This window comes from Lacerta agilis, chromosome 7, assembly GCF_009819535.1.
Source record: "Lacerta agilis isolate rLacAgi1 chromosome 7, rLacAgi1.pri, whole genome shotgun sequence".
NCBI classification, from domain to species: domain Eukaryota; kingdom Metazoa; phylum Chordata; class Lepidosauria; order Squamata; family Lacertidae; genus Lacerta; species Lacerta agilis.
Window position 1 is genome coordinate 72,113,768 of NC_046318.1, and position 21,304 is coordinate 72,135,071.

Sequence of the window (21,304 nt, forward strand, 5' to 3'; positions counted from 1 at the left end):
AGAGGCCCTGCAAATGAAGTGTGGCTGATGGCTCTTAGGGGGAAAGTCTTATCGGTGGTGGCACCCCAGTTATGGAAAAGTCTCCTCAGAGAGGCTCACCTGGTCCATTCTTTATGGATTTTTTTTTTGGCCCCAGGTGATTACCTCATTATCCACTTAGATTTTTAGAACCTGTGATCTTAAAACCTGAACCTGTACCCTGCCGGTTATATGGAAATGTTTGCACTGCAATGGTTTTATAATGTTTGGGTGTAGAGGTCCTCAAGCCCACCCCCAAATAATTTTGGCCACAACTTTTTTTATTAAATTACAACATGTGAGTGGTTGCTTAGGCATTGGTTTGACTATAAGTCCCATCCAGGGGACAGGCTGACTTCCATCCGCCTGGTGGAAGACAGCAAAGGGGAAAACACATTGAGGAGAGGATTGGGGTCGGGGTGGCCAGGACCCTCCCTCTCCCCTAATGTTCCCAGGGGCTCTTGCGTGGCCCTAACCCATGACCAAGGGACGGACAAGCATGGAGAGCCCCTGGATTCCTTTAATGGAATTCCCTGCGCAGCAGCAGCATTGGAGGGGCAGGCACGGCCAACCACTTCCCCTCCACCAACCAATTGAATAACCAATGCCTAACCGCCAACCTTACAAGTTGTGACTAATTGCTACGCAGTAGGCAAAACCCAATGGCCACAGCCAATCAGCCAATTGGGAAAATTCCTACCAGGCCCCTGCCACAAAGCAGACGACCCCATGACAGGCATAGCAAGGTCAAAGCGCACACCTACAAAATGAGGGGGGGACGGGTGGGAGATCCGGTGCACGCAGCAAAGAGGGGCTGGTGCTGCGAGCACCCAGAATATATAACCCCTGAACTGTCTATCAAAGTTTGCAACATACAATTCTCCCCAACAACCCCAAAAACCCCTGTCAGCATCCTGGCTGGCTAATTAAGTCCCACCCCACAACTCCAGCAGGGTGTCTTGCTAGGCCCCAACCGCAACACGTGCTCTCTAGGAAGGAGAACACACTTTCTTAATTATTGCATTTTACTGTTGTGTCTTCGTGAGCTAGACAGCTATGGTATTGTGCGGCCCCCAAACTCTCTGTGATATTAATAAAATCCAGTTTTTAAAAAAAGATTTTGAAAACAAACACGTTTGATATCATTTCAGTCTTTCGAACAGGAATAAGAAATCTCGTCATAGACGACGAAACTACCTCAAGCTTGAGAGTCAAATGGGACATCTCGGACTACAACGTTCGTCAGTTCAGGGTGACGTACCTCACCGCTGACGGTGATCGGGGTGAGGAAGCGGTAAGAACGGTTGGTATGACTTTTCTGTATGGCTCAGCTTGGAGTCTTGGTTTCCATAACAAGGAGGCAAATGACTTCTCCTACAACGGCTAAATGCTAGCAGACGCCCTGAGATATATCTCACACATAATTATGCTTGTGTGGCTTGTGAGTTTATAGATACTTACATGCTTACAATGTCATCAGCGCATGTATTATTTTGCAGTTTCAGCAGCAAAAAGTTGGCAGGATAACAAGGGACGAAGGAGAACAAGTACAGTAAAATTTGGGCCTTGCATGCACTATGCACTCAAAGCAGTGTAAAAGGTAAAGGTAAAGGATCCCTGTCATTTAGGTCAAGTAGTGAACGACTCTGGGGTTGTGGCACTCATCTTGCTTTACTGGCCGAGGGAGCCGACGTTTGTCCGCACACAGTTTTTCCGGGTCATGTGGCCAACATGACTAAGCCGCTTCTGGTGAACCAGAGCTGTGCACGGAAACACCGTTTACCTTCCCGCTGGAGTGGTACCTATTTATCTACTTGCACTTTGACATACTTTCATACTGCTACCGGTAGGTTGGCAGGAGCTGAGACCGAGCAACGGGAGCTCACCCCGTCGCGGGGATTCAAACCACCGACCTTCCGATCAGTTTAGACCACAGCGCCTCCCGCATCCCTCCTCAAATGCCACTTTAAACGGTCATGGTTTCCCCCAAAGAATCTTGGGAACTGTAGTTTGTTAAAGGTGTTGAGAGCTACTCCCTACTCACCGCCACAGACCTGCAGTTCTCGGAGTGGTTGAGCAACAGATCCCTCTTCCCAGGGAAGTCCAAGGTCTCCTAACAACTCTCACCACCCTTAAGTAATTCCAGTTCCCAGGATTCTTTCGGAGGTTGCCATGACTGTTCCAAGTGGTATGATTCTGCTTTAAATGCAGATTGCAGATGGGGGTCTCTGTTGCAATTGGGCTATTGATTAATGGGTGAAGCCAAAGTTCTCATGGAAAGGTGGGTTTTTAAGAAGCGATTTGAGTGAAGAGAACAAGTACAGGATCAGGGAGTGAGTTCCAGGCCCAGAGGATCGCAAGGGAGATCTCTAGAATTCCTTACATTACCTACCTGTAAGGCTGATGATATCTTTTTATCCCCCCCCCCCCCCGGGAACAAATGGTTTATTCTGTCATGTGAGTACAGCTCAGTTGGCAGAGTATTAGATTCTTAATCTCAGGGTCGTTGGTTGGAGCCCCACATCAGGCAAAAGATTCCTGCATTGCAGGGGGTTGGACTAAATGACCCTCGTGCTCCCTTCCAACTCTACAATTCCAACCGTGAAATGTGAGTTTTTTCCTCTCCCACCTTGACTCACCATGCAATTTGATCTCTCTGCTGTGTTTGCTAGCCTGTCGTGCTCTGATGAGGTTCTCGTCAGACATTTGCAGCTATAAAGGATTATTCGCTGCTGCGCACGTGGAATAGTGCTTCATGTTTCTTCTTGCAGTCTGCCGTCTTAATCAGATCTCTATTTTGTGGGAAGCTCTTGTTAATAAAAATGTCAAAAGGGGGGTGTTAATTGATGATCTCTCCCTTTTTGTTTCAGTTTCTTCTAGGTTTTATGAGGCTTTGCTAGAAAGCGTTTAAAAAAATAAAATAAAATAAAAAGCAGTCTGTCAAATCAATGTGTGCTCCTCCCCAGGCTGTAAAAAAAAAGTGTGCAAACTTCCAAAATCTTTTTTTTTAGAAGTGTGTAAACAATGGTATATTGTATAATTACCAGCATTTAATCATGCAAGACCCCAGCTGCAGTCTGAAGTGGTACAGTCCTGGGCTTGATTTAGCATCTAAGTGAGCTGGCTGTGGAGTGGGGTTGAAGAACCGGTATCCTGCCAGTTGTTGTTGGATTATAGTTCTCACCATGCCTGACCATTGGCTGCTCTTGCTGGGCTGGTGGGAGATCAGAGTTCAACAAGATCTGGAGATCCAAGGTCGCCCTGCCTGCAGTAGAGAATCTTCGGCCCAGCTTTTTTAAACAGTAGAAATGCGTTGTTCAAGGATCATAGAATCATAGAGTTGGAAGAGACCACAAGGGCCATCCAGTCCAACCCCCTGCCAAGCAGGAAACACCATCAAAGCACCATCAAAGGATGACAACGGTTGCCATTTTTGTAAAGCTGAAATTTCTATTTGTTCCTGTCACGTGTGGCTTCAGACCAATGTGCGCTCTGTGTTTGGTTCTAGAATGTACTGCTGCTCTCCAGATGTGCGATGTGGCCAGTTGCGCCAAGCCTCTGTGGCTTTTGCTGTGGTTTTGCTGCACGATGCCAAGCCTTTTCATGAATGACATGAACCAAAAATCAGTTCCATAAAGTCGCGAAGGCTGGAGCTTTGTTTTCTTCTCTTTGACTGTCGCACATGATATCACTTAGCGCTCTTGCAACCTTTTAAAGCAGCCACTTGGTTTTCTTAACTCCCCGAGTCCTACCTTCAGCAAACAATTCCATGTCGTCTTGAAGGCTAATAAAACCCAGTGAGCGTCTGCCATGGAATCTCTTGCATGTTGCAAAGGATTCTGGGCCATGTTCTAGACGAGTGCACACTCTGTTGACACAGGATGCTGGCAGTGCCTGTTCAGCCTCACTGTCACCCCTGCATGAAACAGAGAATAGGCCCCCAAAATGCATTGAAGCACTCCCCTTTGTCTGCCTAATACAGTGGTACCTCTAGTTACAAACTTAATTCGTGAAAGCACGCCTCTAGTTAAGAACAGTTTCAGGTTAAGAACGGACCTCCGGAACGAATTAAGTTCGTAACTAGAGGTACCACCACTACTGGGAAAACCATGGCTTTAACTATACATACCTTTAACTATACTTAAGGCTCGACTTACTTTTAAAAAAAATGAAAGCTCAGAGTCTGGGGAACCTTCTCGGAGGCACCACTGGATGTTACTATCTACATTGTGCATGCATTCGTGCATGATAATCTTGCATGTGCTGCAGTTAAATTCAGAAGTCATGGCCTGCATCTGTTTCTAAAGAGATGGGTGTTTGACAAACCCACACAGCACCGGCATTTTCACGTTGGAGAGTGTATATATGGCCAGGGCCGGCGCGTCCATTTAGGCGAACTAGGCAATCACCTAGGGTGCCAAAATGGAGGGGGCGCTGGCCAGGCTTGGGCGGGGGTGTGGGACGGGCTAGCAGCAGCTTCTCTGCTGTAGCGGAGAGGTGCTGCTTGCCTCTCCACCCCCCCACCTCCCGCTAAAGCAGGCTTTGGCGGGGGGCGCCAGAAGATTGGACTCGCCTAGGGCGCCAGAAGCCTTAGCACCAGTCCTGTACATGGGTTTTCTTTTGCTAGAACCTAGTCCACCGGTGCAGAGGAGGTTTAATCACCTAAAGTTGTCCTGTGCCTCGAGAAGCTCTGAAACAGATGCGAAATACAGAAGTTAATCATAGCTCTTTTTGTTTTGTTTTCCCTGACTAGGTAATGGTCCCTGCAAGGCAAAACAGTTTGCTTCTTCAGCCTTTGCTCTCAGACACTGAATATAAAGTTATGGTTACCCCCATCTATTCTGACGGGGAAGGTGTCAGTCTGTCAGCTCCGGGGAAAACTTGTGAGTACAAAGGTTTATCTTCCTGCAAAAGTTGAAATATCAGCAACTGTCCCTTTTTAAGCAAGTGCTGCATCTCCAGGATGTACTGAGAACCATTTCATTTGTAATATGTTTTCATTTTGCAGTGCCTCTGTTTGCACCTCAAAATCTCAGGGTCTCTGACGAATGGTACAACCGATTGCGGATTAGCTGGGATGCCCCTCCATCTCCCACAATGGGATACAGGATTGTATATAAACCTGTGAACAGTGAGTGTCTAAAATGGTTGCTTTAGTTTATTTAAATGTGTGGTAAATAAGAATTGCCTTTAAGAAACTAGCAGGGTTTATGTGTGTGTGTGTTTTGTAAACTGGAATAAAGTTGGTTAGAAAAATATTTCATTTTAAGAATGAGCATGATTTTATGTGATCAGAAGCTAGTACAGTGGTACCTCGGAGCAGCCCTGTTTACGAACTATTCGGTATACGAAGTAGTGTCCCAGTTTGCGAATTTTACCTCGGTCTACGAATGGAAGCCAAACGGTGGAAGGGCACCGACAGCAGGAGGCCTCATTAGGGAAACGCATCTCGGTTTAAGAACAGACTTCCGGAACAGATTAAGTTCGTAAACCGAGGCACCACTGTAATGAAATTTCGCGGTATCTTCAAGCTGTGTTTCCCTACCTAAGTCATTTATATTCCTCTCGCTTCCTGCAGTCCCTGGACCAGCCCTAGAGACGTTTGTGGGAGATGATATCAGCACGATACTCATTTTGAATTTGCTCAGTGGAACTGAATACAGCGTTAAAGTATTTGCTTCCTACTCAACGGGATTCAGCGATGCTTTAGCTGTCGTAGCCAAAACATGTAAGAACCCTCAACTTCTTGTTATCCAATTTCTAATCTCCATGGGCCATATTTCATTGGTAACCTTAGCCTTCAACAGAATATCAAATTCCAACCACTAAAGGAAATGTTTTTGCTTGCTCTTCAGCATGAAGTTCTTACTTCAAGTTTAAGGTACATAAAAGTAAAACGTACAGAACAATATTAATAACAAACAAGACAGACAAGTGTGAGAAAACCCAAATTTTAAATCAGCCACAAGTAGGTTCTGCATCTAAAGAAATGACAAATGTGTTTTTTTATCCCTGTACTCCATTTCAGTGTACTTGGGAGTGACAAATCTGAGTGCTTATCAAGTCCGCATGACAAGTATCTGTGCTCAGTGGCAACTTCATAGACATGCAACAGCATACAGGGCTGTGATCGAATCACCTCTTGGTAAGTCATAAGGGCATAGCATCAGTATGATGCCAAAACATCTGTCAACTACTAAGATACTATGTTGCCTGATTCATGATTAATACCCACTTACCATATTATAGTGAGACTTAAACAAAGATTAACTCTCATGAAAATGACCCACCTTGCACGGAACGTGAGGATTCCCGGAGAAAAGATAATGAAGAATGTACTCCTCCCCCAGTCCTCCTTGGTTATAGCTTTTGGTTTGTCTGGAATCAAACAAACCATAGTCCCAGGTTCAGATGAAATGTTAAGTCAAACCATGGCCTAGCTCACAGCAGTACGGCAGCAGTAGAACTGGAGAACGAGAAAAGCAGTTGCGTTCTCTCTAGGAGCATGCGGGCTTGCACATTCTTGCTAAGCCATAGTTTGGTTTAGCATTACCAGCTAATAGAATCCAGCCCAAAGTGATGGTGATGGTGGTGATGATTTGCTGTGCTTCACTTCATTGTGTTACCTTTATTTTAGACCAACGTCCTAATCTTTAAATAGCTCCATTTCTAATTCCAGATGGGACACAGGGGGAAGTATTACTTGGTGGAGGAACTCCTAGGCATTGCTTCTTTGAACTCGTTCCTGGTACAGAATACAAAATCAGTATCCATACGCAGCTTCAAGAAATAGAGGGACCTGCTGTTAGCATAATGGAGACCACTTGTAAGTATACATACCATCAGAATTTGGTTCATTTTGCTGTCATAGACACGAAGACCTCCTTCACACCTGATTTCCTAAACTTGGCACCATTATCTGATACAATTGCATCAGGGACTCCATGGCTGGAGTCATGAGCCTCAGGACCTGAGGATAGAGTCTAGCTTAATAGGCTAACTTCTTCAGACACAGAAGGATGCATCACTGACTTCTGTGATTGGCAGGCCATATGTAGCCTCTGGATTGGCTAGGCCTGGTATAGGCACTAGGAACTGGGCTTTTTGACTTTTGCCTAGTCGGCATAGCAGGGTCTTTTACCAGTTGCACCCCAAGCCTTTAGTTCCAACACCGGACATCAGAAACTGCCTTTTACCAGGACAGTCCATCCATCCATCCATCTGGCTGAGTGTTCTCTACAGTGACTGGCAGAAGCTGTCCATGGTTTCAGATGGGGGACATGCTTTTCCTACCTAGGGACTGGACCTTGGGCCACTGCACATGCAAAGCAGATGTTCTACTACAGCCTTTCTCAACCTTGGGTCCATATGTGTTGTTGGACTACATCTTTGACCACGGGTCCTGCAAGCTATGGGTGATGGGGGTTGTAGTCCAACCACATCTGGGGACCCAAGGTTGAGAAAGGCTGCTCTACTATATTGAGCTATGGTATTTCACCATGTCAGGGGGATTCCAGATCACAGGGATTCTGGACTGGAGGAAAAATGCTTCAGTACAGCCCTGGCCTGGCTTTGAGACAAAGAAGACAGATGTGTGTTTGGGTCGAATGTTATGCATATCTAATATTGATTAAATCCCCCCTCCAAACTCCCATTTCCTACCCTCTGCCTTAGGGGTGTGCATTGATTGTTGGGGGTAAGTATCAAACTGCTCTCACCTTACTTCATAATCTTAAACTTGACTCAAATACCTGTGTGGTGCTAAAGACGGCACCAACCCTGCAATATGAACCAGAAGGAGCACCGCAAGTTCTATTTCGTCAGTGAAATTATATGCATTTAGACTTTGCCATTGGAGATGGACTATGGGGTCTTCCAGATTTCAGGCAAATCTTTGCAACCTTGAGGGCTGGCAACTCCTTTTTGAAACAGATGAAAGCTGAGATTCCCAGAAAGCCAAATTCTGGGCTCAGTACAATATGCTTTTGTGAGCTTTTGAATATATAACAAAATATTCACATTTTCTGCATTCTCCCAATATCTTTGGGAGAATAATGCTTTCAAAATTGACTTGCTTACACAGTCAAGCTTCTTCTTACTGTTCTTTTTTCTCCTTCTAGTGCCATTCCCAACCCAACCACCACCAACTCCTTCAACCACCACTCCACAACCTACAATTCCTCCTGCAAAGGAAGGTAAGCTCTTTCTGTAGCAGAGTAACAGGCGTGAACGATGCAATTATTATCTTAAGGATTATTCTATTTTGAAAGCTGTTTTGTTTGTTTTTTATTCTCCAGGGTAGAGCTCATAGTTACTCAGTGAGATCCTAACATTTATTGGGTTCCATAGTCAGGTTTACACATGTCAAGGAGGAGAGGCATCACTTTAGAATGGGAAACCTGCTATCTTTTTTTATTCCAAAGTACTTTGTATGTCTTTAGTTTGCAAAGCTGCGAAGGCTGACCTTGTCTTTTTGGTGGATGGCTCATGGAGCATCGGAGATGACAATTTCAACAAAATAATCGGCTTCCTGTACAGCACTGTGGGAGCTCTTGATAAGATTGGCCCTGATGGAACTCAGGTGAGTGAGTGGATGTGAGAAAGAATTAACAGGAATCAAAATGTGAGCAGACATTTAATTAAAAGGAGGCTTGGAATGGTATGAATCAAAATACGATATTACGGCGAATGCTTTTGAAAAGCATGTGGTGGGATCTTTCTTTAGATCTGTAAATATTTATATTCCAGAGTGTCGTTAATTCCTGTACAGAGACTCACTGTGTTACTGAAATGGTCCTAACACCTCAATTCCAAACACACCCACCTATAAGTTTATGACATAGGTTATTTTTTTTGCATAGCACACTTCCGAGCAAGTCTGCTGAAATTTGAAGGCTTGCTGTGGTCTTCAAAGTGGGCCACACAAGCTGACTTCAACACGAATGGGAGATGGCAGGTGTTCACATAGCTCCTGCTGGGAGGACCAAGCCCCTTTCTCTACACAGAATTTGGTGAGACGTGTTGATGAGCAAAGTATCATAGAGAGCAGCTGTAAGCTATACTGGCCACCTCTGTTCAAGGGAGGAGGGTTCAGTGTAAACGCCCATTCAGTTTATCTCCCACTTGCCACTGTTTCTTTTTTTTAAATAAAAATTTATTGGTGTTTCCACATAAAGATAACAAATAGCAAACAACAGATAAAAACATTCAATCAACATATAAAACAAATACAATAAACAATACTAATAACAATAAAATAAAAACTAAAAACTAATACATACCTGAACAACACAGAAACACAGGAATCTATTAATTAATTTCTTATTTTGAATCTTATTTAGGGGGACTTCCCCCGTTCTCTCTTCTGCGTTCAATTTCTAATCTACTTTAGTAACTTTGTAACTAATTTAACAATCATTCACCATACTTAATCTTCAAATAAACATCTTATACAACTTATATCATTCAACTTATTATTATCACATAAAATCATATTTCAAATCTTAACTTTTTATAACCTTTTTTCTCTTAACTTAGTAGAACTATTGCTATTATTACTTCTAATTCCTACCTTAATAATATTATAATCAAAACATTATCATAAAAAAACCTAAATATTTCTTCCCTTCTCCAAATCGCTTGTTTCCCTCTGACGTAGGAGTACCTTGGTTAGCCGTCCTGATAACTCATAAGTTCCCTTACCCCACCCCCCTCCTCACCATCCTCCCTCCTCCTTGCCACTGTTTCATTCTTCTTTGACTACATGGTGGTCTTTAGAAAGGTGGACACATGAGAAAAGAGGAGTCTGGTGTCCGTGTTTCTCGTGACCCAGGCAGGAAGTGAGCAGTTTGGGTTTGCCACTTTATCCTTCTTGCATCTGATGCAAGTTATGGAGATCTTGAGGGCAGCAGTGCAGTACAGGGGAATGCATCTCCTGGGATTTTGCAGACCAAGAATAGTTATGTCATCAGCCCAGAGTACCAGGGTTATTGATATGCCCTCCTTCCTTTGGCACTGATAATGAGACTTTCAAGTTTGTTTGTGATAGATTAGCACAGAAAGAACAAGAGAAATAGTCAAGCAGAGGCTGGTTACTTCTTTCTTTTTCTTTGATGGGCTACCTGCTACATGCCAGCAGTTGAAAGGGTAACACTTCTTTGCAAATTCAAAGCTAAAGGTTGCATTTCAACTAGCTGAAGATGTGTTATTAAAGCTCGATGTGTTCTACAAGCTGAACTTATGCAGTCAGATGTAAACACCACTAAGGGCAGTGGAGCTTACTGGCAGGAAACTATGTCTAAGTGTAAGGAGTTTCAGTGGTTGCTCATGAGAAATCAGCCAAACGCAGAACTTCTAAACACTAAGTTCTTTATTGTGCAGATATTTACAGTGGTGCTAAAATAAAGATGTCCAGCTCATCCCTCTGCAGAGTCCGGGAATGTCTGTTTCCGGTTCTTTGCCCAACATAAAAGGCGCGAGATCCTGAACCCCCGCCTCCCCCCTCTACGTCCTTCCTCCCTGCTAAAACGGGGTGATGGAAAGGGTCCTTCTCCCCCTCTTCCCGCTTGGCGCAGAGGCTCTCCATCCCTGCCACAGCCCCTGCGCTTACTTCCTGCCTCCATCTCCCCCTCCCCACTGGAAGAGTGATCGCTTCCTCCACTGGGGGAAGATGATGAGCTGCTCAGTGGAGACGGGGGTTCCCGATACTGAAAAAGCCCTGGGCCCGCTTCCAGCTTCGGCGAGGGCGGTTTCCTGACACCAAGTTTGAAGTTATGCTGATCCAAATATCTTTGGTATTATATATTACTGATCTTTTATGTTTGTGTAATAATGGATCTACACAACTGCCTGCATTTTGGGACTCTCCTTGGAGGTGTTGGTGTGGTGGCTCTCATGATGAGCCTCCTAAACTTCATAATTTACCACGACCTGAGGTGTGTCAGTGTGTCTGAGAGAGAGTAGATCCTGACCCGCTCTCACTTGTCCCTTCTGTGTTTGCCATAAATGTGTGAGGTCTCTTTTCTATGCAGAAGAAGTGGTATCTGAAGAAGTGTGCATGCACATGAAAGCTTATACCAAGAACAAACTTAGTTGGTCTCTAACCTGCTACCGGACAATTTTTTTATTTTATTTTTTTATTTTTCTATGCAGGTGGCCATTGCTCAGTTCAGTGATGATCCCAGGACAGAATTTAAACTGAATGCCTACCGAACGAAAGAAACACTTCTGGAGGCCATCCAGCAAATAGCATACAAGGGAGGAAATACCAAAACAGGTGAGCTAGATTGCCAGGTAGATTTTGTCATTGCTGATTTCAACAAAGGGCGTCGTCGGGCGCCATGTTTTTTAGTGGAGAAAGTTGAGGTAGAAATTAAATAAATACACTTCTGCATACTGTTTATGTTACTCTCTTTTTCTTTTTCTTCTTCTTCTTTTACAGGCAAGGCAATTAAACATGCTCAACAGGCCTTATTTACTATTGATTCGGGGACCAGAAAGGGGATCCCAAAGGTTTTGGTAGTGATCACAGATGGGCGATCACAGGATGATGTGAACAAAGTCGCCAGAGAGATGCAGCTAGATGGTAAGAGCATAGGAACGTAAGGAAAGCTCACCTGAATCAGACCAAACTCCCCAAGCTGGACATGAATGAAATAGGCTTCTGTTGCCCACCTTCCCTCTGATATTGGTGGTAAATGGCCATTCTCTTAAGAATTACCTGTTCCAACTTAACTGTCTCAGGAGGCCTTTCATTAAATACAAAATTTAAAAGCAAGTTGTGAAGTAGTGCTCCATGTGATTGGTTTGCTTGATGTATGTTTTAAAAGGAAGTAATTTGCAAGGCACATTGTGTTGATATATGCAGACTCTTAAACCATCCATTAACCACTTTTATAGGTGTTCTCATAAAAGTCAGGTAAAGGTAAAGGGACCCCTGACTGTTAGGTCCAGTTGCGGACGACTCTGGGGTTGCGGTGCTCATCTCGCTTTATTGGCCGAGGGAGCCGGCGTACAGCTTCTGGGCATGACTAAGCCGCTTCTGGCAAACCAGAGCAGCACACGAAAATGCCATTTACCTTCCTGCTGGAGCGGTACCTATTTATTTACTTGCATTTTGACGTGCTTTTGAACTGCTAGGTGGGCAGGAGCAGGGACCGAGCAATGGGAGCTCACCCCATCACGGGGATTCGAACCACCGACCTTTTGATCAGCAAGCCCTAGGCTCTGTGGTTTAGACCACAGCGCCACCCGCATCAGGTAGAGAGAGTCAAATGAGCTTTCTTACCATATTTGTATCAGTGATTTTTGCTAGTGTGGGATAAAATGCAGAATATACTGCAGTTATTGCAGTCTCAGGTCTCTTTCTCTTTTCTGATGCAGAAGTTTCTGTGTCTGGGGCATCCACCAATCTAAAAATAAAATAAAATTGTGTGTTCAGTGCACCAACGGCTCAAGCCCCTGGTCTGTTGCATTGTGTTGGCACAATGGTCAAGACACCCTAACTTGCAGGATCGGTGTGTTGGCAAAGCAAGCGTTAGAATTAGGTCATACGTTATTGAAAGAAAAAAGGGAAATTAATCTGTGTGCTTCTTTGTCTGTTGGACACACTACGCAGTTTCTGTTCCTAAAATAAACTTGGCTGGTTGAAGGGAGAGAATTCCTTTTTCTTGGCTGGCTAAAGGGAGAGTCCTTTTATGAAAGTGCTGAAAGAGTAATCTGGTGATGTTTATTGGGGTGGAGAAGTGAATTTGTGCCTTCTGGTGCGCGATGGAGAAAACTGGTTTTATTTTTCCGTACTGCATTTAGTTAAAAGATTAGCAAGAGGAACGGTTGTTGGATCTGAGGCTTTTTTAAAAAAAAATATATATTGTGTTTTTCTCCCTCCAACCTAGGGTTCAGTATATTTGCCATTGGAGTAGCAGATGCTGATTATTCAGAACTGGTTAACATTGGCAGCAAGCCTAGTGACAGGCATGTCTTCTTTGTGGACGACTTCGATGCCTTTAAGAAGATTGAAGATGAACTGATCACTTTTGTCTGTGAGACAGCATCAGCAAGTTAGTGATTAAAACTTCATTTTTATCTGCTTCTGTTTGTTGCCCAAACAGTGTAAAAAAATGCTTTGCTAACTATGGTAGTTTATAACAAAATAAAATAAAAAATTCCTTCCAGTAGCACCTTAGAGACCAACTAAGTTTGTTCTTGGTATGAGCTTTCGTGTGCATGCACACTTCTTCAGATACACACTTCTTCAGATATATTCTGTGTATCTGAAGAAGTGTGCATGCACACGAAAGCTCATACCAAGAACAAACTTAGTTGGTCTCTAAGGTGCTACTGGAAGGAATTTTTTATTTTATTTTGTTTTCACTATGGCAGACCAACACGGCTACCTACCTGTATATGGTAGTTTATGATACTCCTGCAGTATGATAGCAACGGTTGAACTCTGTGCATTTGAAGGAAAAGCCACTAAATAATTATTGCACTTCACCTTTTTTGTGATCCTTTTGCAAACAAACCTATGTAGCAGAATGTGCTTCCTGTCACATTTCAGATTAGGGTTGTTTCCACGCTGCTGCCCTGGCTCCAAAACATGACAGCAGGCACTCTTACTTGTAAGTAAGGAAGTGGCCTGTATCGAAGCAGAGTAACAGTACAGACTCAGCAGCAGGAAAGGAGCCGATTCGGTCTCAGAGCTCTCACAAGGCACAGGGTTGGCAGAGAAGAGCTTGGTCTAGGAGCACGGGTCGAGGTTCACGAGTCCAAGATCAGTGATAACAACAACAATAATTTTATTATTTGTACCCAGCCCATCTGACTGGGTTGCCCCAGCCACCCTGGGCGGCTTCCAACAAATACAAAAGAATAATAAAACGTCAAACATTTAAAAAACTTCCCTAAACAGGGCTGCCTTCAGATGTCTTCTAAAAGTCAGACAGTTGTTTATCTCCTTCACATCTGACGGGAGGGCATTCCACAGGGCGGGTGGCGCTACGCTCCGGGTGATACCTGGGAGGGGGTGACTAGATGGCCCGCTGCCTCCCCCCCCCAGCTGTTGAAAGATACTCGGAGTCCAGAGTGATTTTCATGCTCTTTATTCAGCTCATAGTTGTGAGGAATGCAGCTCCCCCCAAATGTTTGCTTTATATACACTATTTACACAATGGGCCCCACGTGATTGGCTAATTCCGGGATACTCCTGTATGCCAATCGGAATGCGGATTCACTTCCACCTGGAGCTGGATTGGGTGGCTCCTGCAGACCAATCAGACTGCTGCAATCTCAATCCTATTGTTCTGGGACCAGTCAGACTGCTGCAATCTCAATCCTATTGTTCTGGGACCAGTCAGACTGCTGCAGTCTCAATCCTATTGTTCTAGGACCAATCAGCCTGCTGCAGTTTGGATCCTATTCAACTCAGTACATAACACCCCTCCCCTCTAAGTTCCAGTAGTGCCTGGGAGGTTGCATCCATAGTCCTCAAGGTACGCTGGCCGCCTACGTGTGCGTTGCGGCCTGGGCTGTTCCCTGGTCAGGGGTTCTGGTTCTGGCTCGTGTTCCGAGGCTGCTGGTTGTGATGGGGCTGTTTGGTCTGGCGCAACCCGCTCGCTCTGTCGTGGCTCTGGTTCCGGTGCCCTTTCGGCCTCGCGGGTCCTCTCAGTATTTACTGATTCTGCCTCCCCTGCCAGCCCCTCCTGCTCTACGGGTCTCAATGCCCCACTGTTCCCTTGGGACTCCTCTGACCTGTCCTCCTCCTGGTTTTCTCCTGGGAATCGTCGCCGTAGCTGGTCGCAGTGGCGGCGCCAGCATTGCCCCCCCTCTGTTAGCACCTCGTATGACACGGGGCCAGTCACCCTGGTGACTGTGGCGGGTACCCATGCCGGGCCTGCCCCAAAATTCTTTGCATACACTGGATCCTGGGCCACAAAGGTCCGGGGGTTCCTGCCTTCACCCACCACTACCTCATCCTGAGCTCTGTCGGGGTGGAGGCGGTCCAGTCTGATTGCGAGGCGCCGGCCCATTAGTAGTTCCGCGGGGCTCCGGCCAGTCGTTGAGCTAGGGGTGCTGTGCTGTGCTAGAAGGAATGTGGCAAGGCGGTACTCCCAGTCCCCTTGCGTCATGCGGCGTAGGGTGTCCTTGGTGGTCCGCACCATGCGCTCTGCTTGGCCATTGGTGGCAGGGTGGAATGGTGCTGAGCGGATGTGGCGGATGGCATTCTGCGCTGTGAAGGTCTGGAATTCTTCTGACGTAAATGCGGTTCCATTGTCTGAGACGAGAGTGTCAGGGAGTCCATGGGTTGCAAACAGCCTGCGTAGTACCCGGATGGCTGCAGACGTAGAAGTGGATGGTACCAGTGCGACTTCCAGCCATTTGGTGTAGGAGTCCACCACTATGAAGAATGTTTTCCCCTGGAAGGGGCCCGCGAAGTCCATGTGCAGGCGTGACCATGGTGCTCGGGCAGACTCCCAGGACTGCACTGGGGACCTTGGGGGATCTGGGCGGGATTCTTGGCAGGCCTGGCAGTGTTTGACCCAGGTCTCTATCTCTCCGTCAATTCCTGGCCACCATACATAACTCCTGGCGAGGGCCTTCATTCTCACTACCCCTGGGTGTGTCTCGTGTAGGGCTATAAGGACCCTTTTGCGAAGGGGCTCAGGAACGACGACCCTGCTTCCCCATAACAGGCACCCCTTGTGGGCCGACAGTTCGTGTTTACGGGTTCTGTAGCCAGCAAATTCTGGCCCGGGGCTGCTGCTGGGCCATCCCCTCCACACCCAGTCCAGGACCCGGGAGATGACCCTATCTTTCTTGGAATGGTGTGCAACTTCTTGTGCCTGAATAGGGCGGTCGGGAAGCAGCTCCAGGCTCATAACCTCTTGTGCGGGTGCTGGGTCGGGGCCTGTTTCTGGTAGTGGTAGCCTGCTGAGGGCGTCTGCGTGGCCCATCGCCTTCCCAGGGCGGTGAATCAGTGCATACTGGTAGCCGGCAAGGAAAATTGACCACCTGAGAACGCGAGGAGACAGCACTTGGGGGGTCTGCTTTTCGGGGGCAAACAAACCAAGCAACGGCTTGTGATCAGTCACCACGGTAAAGGGCCGCCCGTACAAGAAATCATGGAATTTTTTTACTCCCTTCACGATTGCCAGGCCTTCCTTGTCAATTTGCGAGTAGTTCCGCTCGGCTGCGGTGAGTGTCTGGGAAAAGTATGCCACTGGCACCTCTCTTCCATCTGGGAGTTGGTGTCCAAGGACAGCGCCGATGCCGTAGGGTGAGGCGTCGCATGCTAGCACCACCGGCAGCCTCTCATCGAAGTGTGCCAAGACAGAGTTTGAGACGAGCAAGTCCTTGACTGCCTGGAATGCGACCTCCTGGCGCTGGCCCCACACCCAAGGGGCCCGCTTGTCTAGGAGTCTGTGTAGGGGCTCTGCTACTGCTGCCTTATGGGGAAGGAAGGCATGGTAAAAGTTCAATAGCCCCAAGAAGGCCTGAAGTTCAGTCTTGCCCTTGGGCGCTGGGGCATCACAAATGGCCCGTACCTTGTCCCCAGTCGGGTGGACCCCTTCTGCATCCACCATAAATCCCAGAAAGTCCACCTGAGGCACTCCTAGTAGACACTTTTCCCGCTTCACCTTGAGACCCGCCGTCTGGAAACGGTGCAGAACGGTGCGAAGGCGGTCCTCAAACTCCTCTGCCGTGGGCCCGGCAATCAACACATCATCGAAGAAGGGGGTGACGCCCGGAATCCCTTTAAGCAGCGAGTCCATTAGATTCTGGAATATGCCTGGTGCCACGCTGACACCGAATTGCAGCCGCTTTACCTTGAACGCTCCCCTGTGCGTCACAATCGTCTGTGCCTCTGCTGTGGCTTCATCTACTGGCAGCTGTTGATAGGCTTGGGCCAAGTCCAGCTTGCCAAAAAATTTTGACCCAGCCAGGGTGGCGAGGACATGGCTGACCACTGGCACTGGGTATGCGTGGGCCATGAGGGCCTTGTTTATGGTACATTTGTAGTCTGCGCAGATGCGGACCGAACCATTAGGCTTGACGGGTGTGACGATCGGGGTTTCCCAGGTGGCATTAGGCACAGGCTCCAGCACTCCTTGCTCCACGAGCCGGTCCAATTCCTCGTCTATACGGGGTTTCAGGGCGAACGGGACCCGGCGGGCCTTGAGCCTGATAGGTCGTACTGCGGGGTCCAGCTGTAGGGCAATAGGGGGGCCCGTATACTGTCCCAATTTCCCATCGAAAACCGCCGGAAACTCCTTGCATATGGCGTCCACATCCACTTGTAAGCTAGTACGGTTCACCCCGGTGACGGCTAGCCCCAGTGGTCCAAACCATGCCAATCCCAGTAAGCTAACGTAGGAGCCCTTGACCACGAGCAAGTCCAGTTGCCGCGTCCGCCCTCGATATTGCACCCTGAAGGTCCCCACCCCCATTGTGGGGACCTTACGTTTCTGGAAGTCCCGGAGGGTGAATGGGGCAGGCCTGAGTTTGGGACCCCCACTAGGGCACAGTTTCCTTAAAGTCCGTGCCGAGATTATGGATAGGGTTGAACCGGTGTCCAGCTCCATGCGGCACGGGGCCCCCTCTATCTGTACCTCTACATAAATTTTCTCTATGTTGGGGTGGGGCAACTGGTATACCTGGTAGTCCGTGGTCTCTGTCGAGTTGCCTTGGTGCGTTGGGGCCCGGGACCTGGGGCTCTTGGGGCGGTCATCTGATGCCTGGCGTCGGATGGGCCGAGCCCGACACACCCGGGCGATGTGGCCTGATTTTCTGCACTGCCTGCACTCGGCATTGCGGAAACGGCAGGTCCTCCTCTCGTGATTCTCCCCACAGCTTGCGCAGTTCCCTCCTTCTGGTCGAGGCAGCTGTGGTGTGTGCACAGCTTGAGTGCGTCGCTGTACTCTGTGCACCTCCTCCCTGTCTGATCCTGAATCGTCGATGAGGTCCTCGTGGTGGACCCTTGGTTGGGACGGCACGCTCGGCCGTGCCTCTTGCATTGACCTCTCGGCGGCTTCTGTTGCCAGGGCCTCCTCCAGAGCGACCTGGAACGTTAGGTCCTTCTTGGCATAGAGGCGTCGTTGCAGCTTCTCGTCCCTCAGGCCACCGACGAGGCGGTCACGCAGCATGTTCTCCAACTCTGAGAAGTTGCAGAACCGAGCGGCTTGGCGAAGGGAGGTCACAAACCCCGTTATGGTTTCTCCAGGGGCTTGCCGCTTTGCATAGAAGGCATTTCGATGAGCCACCACCGAGGGCTGTGGCGAAAAGTGCCCCTTCAGCCGTTCCACTATTGTTTTGTAAGGAACGGTAGCGACATCATCAGGCGCAAGGAGAGCCCGGGCGATTTCAAATGTCTCCTCTCCGCAGACGCTGAAGAATATCGCCCTCTTCTTGGCATCGTTGGTGACCCCTTTAGCTTCTAGAAGAAAGGTGAAACGGGTGGCGTATCCTTCCCAGTCTCCTGATGCTGGGTTGAACGGCGAGAAGCTGCTGTCTGTTGCCATCTTGAGTTCCTTGGGACCCGGAGCTGAAGCCTGGATACACGGTGCGAGGCAGCTGTGCGGCAGGTGGCGTTGCTGCGGTGCTGTGTGTGGCAGTCAGCTCAGCGGGATCCCACCTTCGTCGCCAGTGAAAGATACTCGGAGTCCAGAGTGATTTTCATGCTCTTTATTCAGCTCATAGTTGTGAGGAATGCAGCTCCCCCCAAATGTTTGCTTTATATACACTATTTACACAATGGGCCCCACGTGATTGGCTAATTCCGGGATACTCCTGTATGCCAATCGGAATGCGGATTCACTTCCACCTGGAGCTGGATTGGGTGGCTCCTGCAGACCAATCAGACTGCTGCAATCTCAATCCTATTGTTCTGGGACCAGTCAGACTGCTGCAATCTCAATCCTATTGTTCTGGGACCAGTCAGACTGCTGCAGTCTCAATCCTATTGTTCTAGGACCAATCAGCCTGCTGCAGTTTGGATCCTATTCAACTCAGTACATAACAGCTGTAGAGCGGCCGAGGGTGCACACACGCCTTCCGTACAGGCTGCTTTCGGGCCGTGCGTCCCAGCCCCTCTGCTGGAGAGGCTTCTCGCAGGGAGGGAATCACCAGAAGGCCCTCGGAGCTGGACCTCAGTGTCAAGGCTGCACAAGGAGCTGGAAAGTTGTTCCTACAACTTTTTTCATGCTCACCTGCCAAACTTTAAAGCTAGGTTGGGGCAAAGCCCTTATGTGAGAGAATCTCTATTCCCGTGGGATGCAATCGGGCACAATATTTGGGTGGGTGCATCTCCTTCCTTCTCCAGAGGTGTTGCCTTGTCTGGGGAAGAGAGTGTCAGACCCACTTCTCCAACTGAGTCCTGTGCAGCCACGCCAGGCAGCGGCTTGGAGCCATGCCCAGACTTGGACAGGGCTCTCTCTGAGGCCCTGTTTTTTCCACAGTGTTATGTATTGGGTTTAACACGTTATGATTCTAACCAATTGCAGAGCGTAGGTGGATGAAAGTTCTAATGGCAAGCTCTGTCAACTGTCAACTGCCAACTGGCAGTTCTTCTTGTTGGGCTTTCAGAGTGTGTTCTTGTTTTAATATGGAAGTGAGCTGTTGAATAAACGAAGTTATATTGGGCTTCTGACTGTTCCTGAATATTTAATACTGGCGACGAAGGTGGGATGCTGGCCCTCCCGGTTTTGAGGCCTGCCACTCACAGTGAGCTTGAGTTGGAGGCCTGGATTTGAGGCCTGAGTTGGCACTGCAGCACCGCCCTGCCACTCATAGTGAGTGCGACATCAAGTCACGCTGGACTCTGCGGAGAACTCCGGTAGTGAGGAAGGGCCAGCAGCGCCTTCACAATCAACCAGCACAACACAAGCGACAGCTCAAGGTACGAAAATGGCCACTGGGCAGACTAGGCCACCACCAGACTTCGACTTGAGCCACCCCGAGCAATGGCCACAATGGCTCCGCCGAATAAAGAGCTATGTTCGGCTTCAAGGGTTTACTAGGGAAATTGATAAAGTAGATGTACTTCTCACTGTGCTGGGAAGTTCCGCCATCACTCTACTGGAAGGTCTGATGGCACCCAGGGACATAGAGGCCTGCACTTTCGATGAGCTGACACAGGCTATGACAAGACACCTCGCGCCTCAGCCAACTAAGAACCACTGCCGCTACGACTTGGCGCACAGAGTGCAACAAGCGCAAGAGTCAGCGAGTGAATACATCACCGCGCTCCGGGCAATTGCGATGTATTGCCAATTCACGGACATCGAGGAACGACTTCTCGAAAGATTCATCACTGGCGTGCGAGACAGCCGTCTCCGCCGCAAGCTGCTGGCAAAAGATGACATCACAATGATGGAAGCAATTAATATGGCCACAGCCTTTGAGAAGGATAACGCCCATGAGGCGGCCTACAGCCTACATGCCGAAGTGAGAACTCACCGCATACAGCGAGACCGGTCACCTTCAGTAGATTCCCACAATGGGGATGTCCACCGAGCTTCGGACAGATCCGACCGACACCACAGCTCTCAAGCTACGAGCACATTGTCGAACCAGCGATCATCTGACGCACCTCAAGGGACCTGCGCCAGCTGCGGAGAAAACCACGAGCGGCGGACATGCAGGTTTCGGAATGCCACATGTCGCCGCTGTGGGAAAACTGGGCACATTGGTCGAGTCTGCCGCTCCAAGACCTTCGGAGCACGACCCAAGCAACGTGTCCATGAGGCCTACATAGAGGAGGAGTTACAGTCCACCTCTTCAGCCAGGGTACTGCAACTTCCGTCCCCGGGGCCCAATAAGCTTAGGGTGCGACTCACGATAGAGGGATCCCCGTGTACTATGGAGTTGGATACCGGCTCATCCTACTCCATAATATCTGCTAAGACTCTGAAAGAGCTTTGTCCTGACGGCGGTCCTCCTCTCCGCCCGGCCCCCATAGTTCTGCGGGACTTCCAGAGGAAAAGAATACAGCTAAAGGGTATGGGCACCTTCAAGGTCCAGTTTAAGAAGTACACCAAGAATTTGAACCTCATCATAACTAAAGGCCCATTCACTAGCCTTCTAGGCCTAGCATGGTTCGGGCCATTAGGCTTAAGCATTTCAGGGCTTAATCAGATTTCCCCAGGGGCAGAATTCGAATCAATCTGCCAGGAGTTTCCATCAGTCTTTGATGGAACCCTGGGCCTGTACAACGGACCCCCGATTTCCCTACGGCTGAACCCCACAGTGCAACCCATCCGGGTCAAGGCCCGTAGAGTCCCATTTGCGCTGA

The 21,304-nt window shown here is 48.2% G+C and overlaps 1 protein-coding gene across 1 annotated transcript in view; it reads left to right on the forward strand.

The window, feature by feature from the left end:
- COL14A1 (collagen type XIV alpha 1 chain) overlaps positions 1-21,304 on the forward strand; it is a 133,946-nt gene that overhangs the window by 62,286 nt on the left and 50,356 nt on the right. The window contains exons 19-29 of the mRNA XM_033155795.1: positions 1,170-1,321; positions 4,772-4,901; positions 5,027-5,149; positions 5,597-5,746; positions 6,047-6,163; positions 6,698-6,844; positions 8,139-8,213; positions 8,460-8,599; positions 11,170-11,293; positions 11,459-11,602; positions 12,912-13,076. Of these exons, the coding sequence (XP_033011686.1) occupies positions 1,170-1,321; positions 4,772-4,901; positions 5,027-5,149; positions 5,597-5,746; positions 6,047-6,163; positions 6,698-6,844; positions 8,139-8,213; positions 8,460-8,599; positions 11,170-11,293; positions 11,459-11,602; positions 12,912-13,076 (1,467 nt within the window). The remainder of the gene's footprint in view (positions 1-1,169; positions 1,322-4,771; positions 4,902-5,026; positions 5,150-5,596; positions 5,747-6,046; positions 6,164-6,697; positions 6,845-8,138; positions 8,214-8,459; positions 8,600-11,169; positions 11,294-11,458; positions 11,603-12,911; positions 13,077-21,304) is intronic.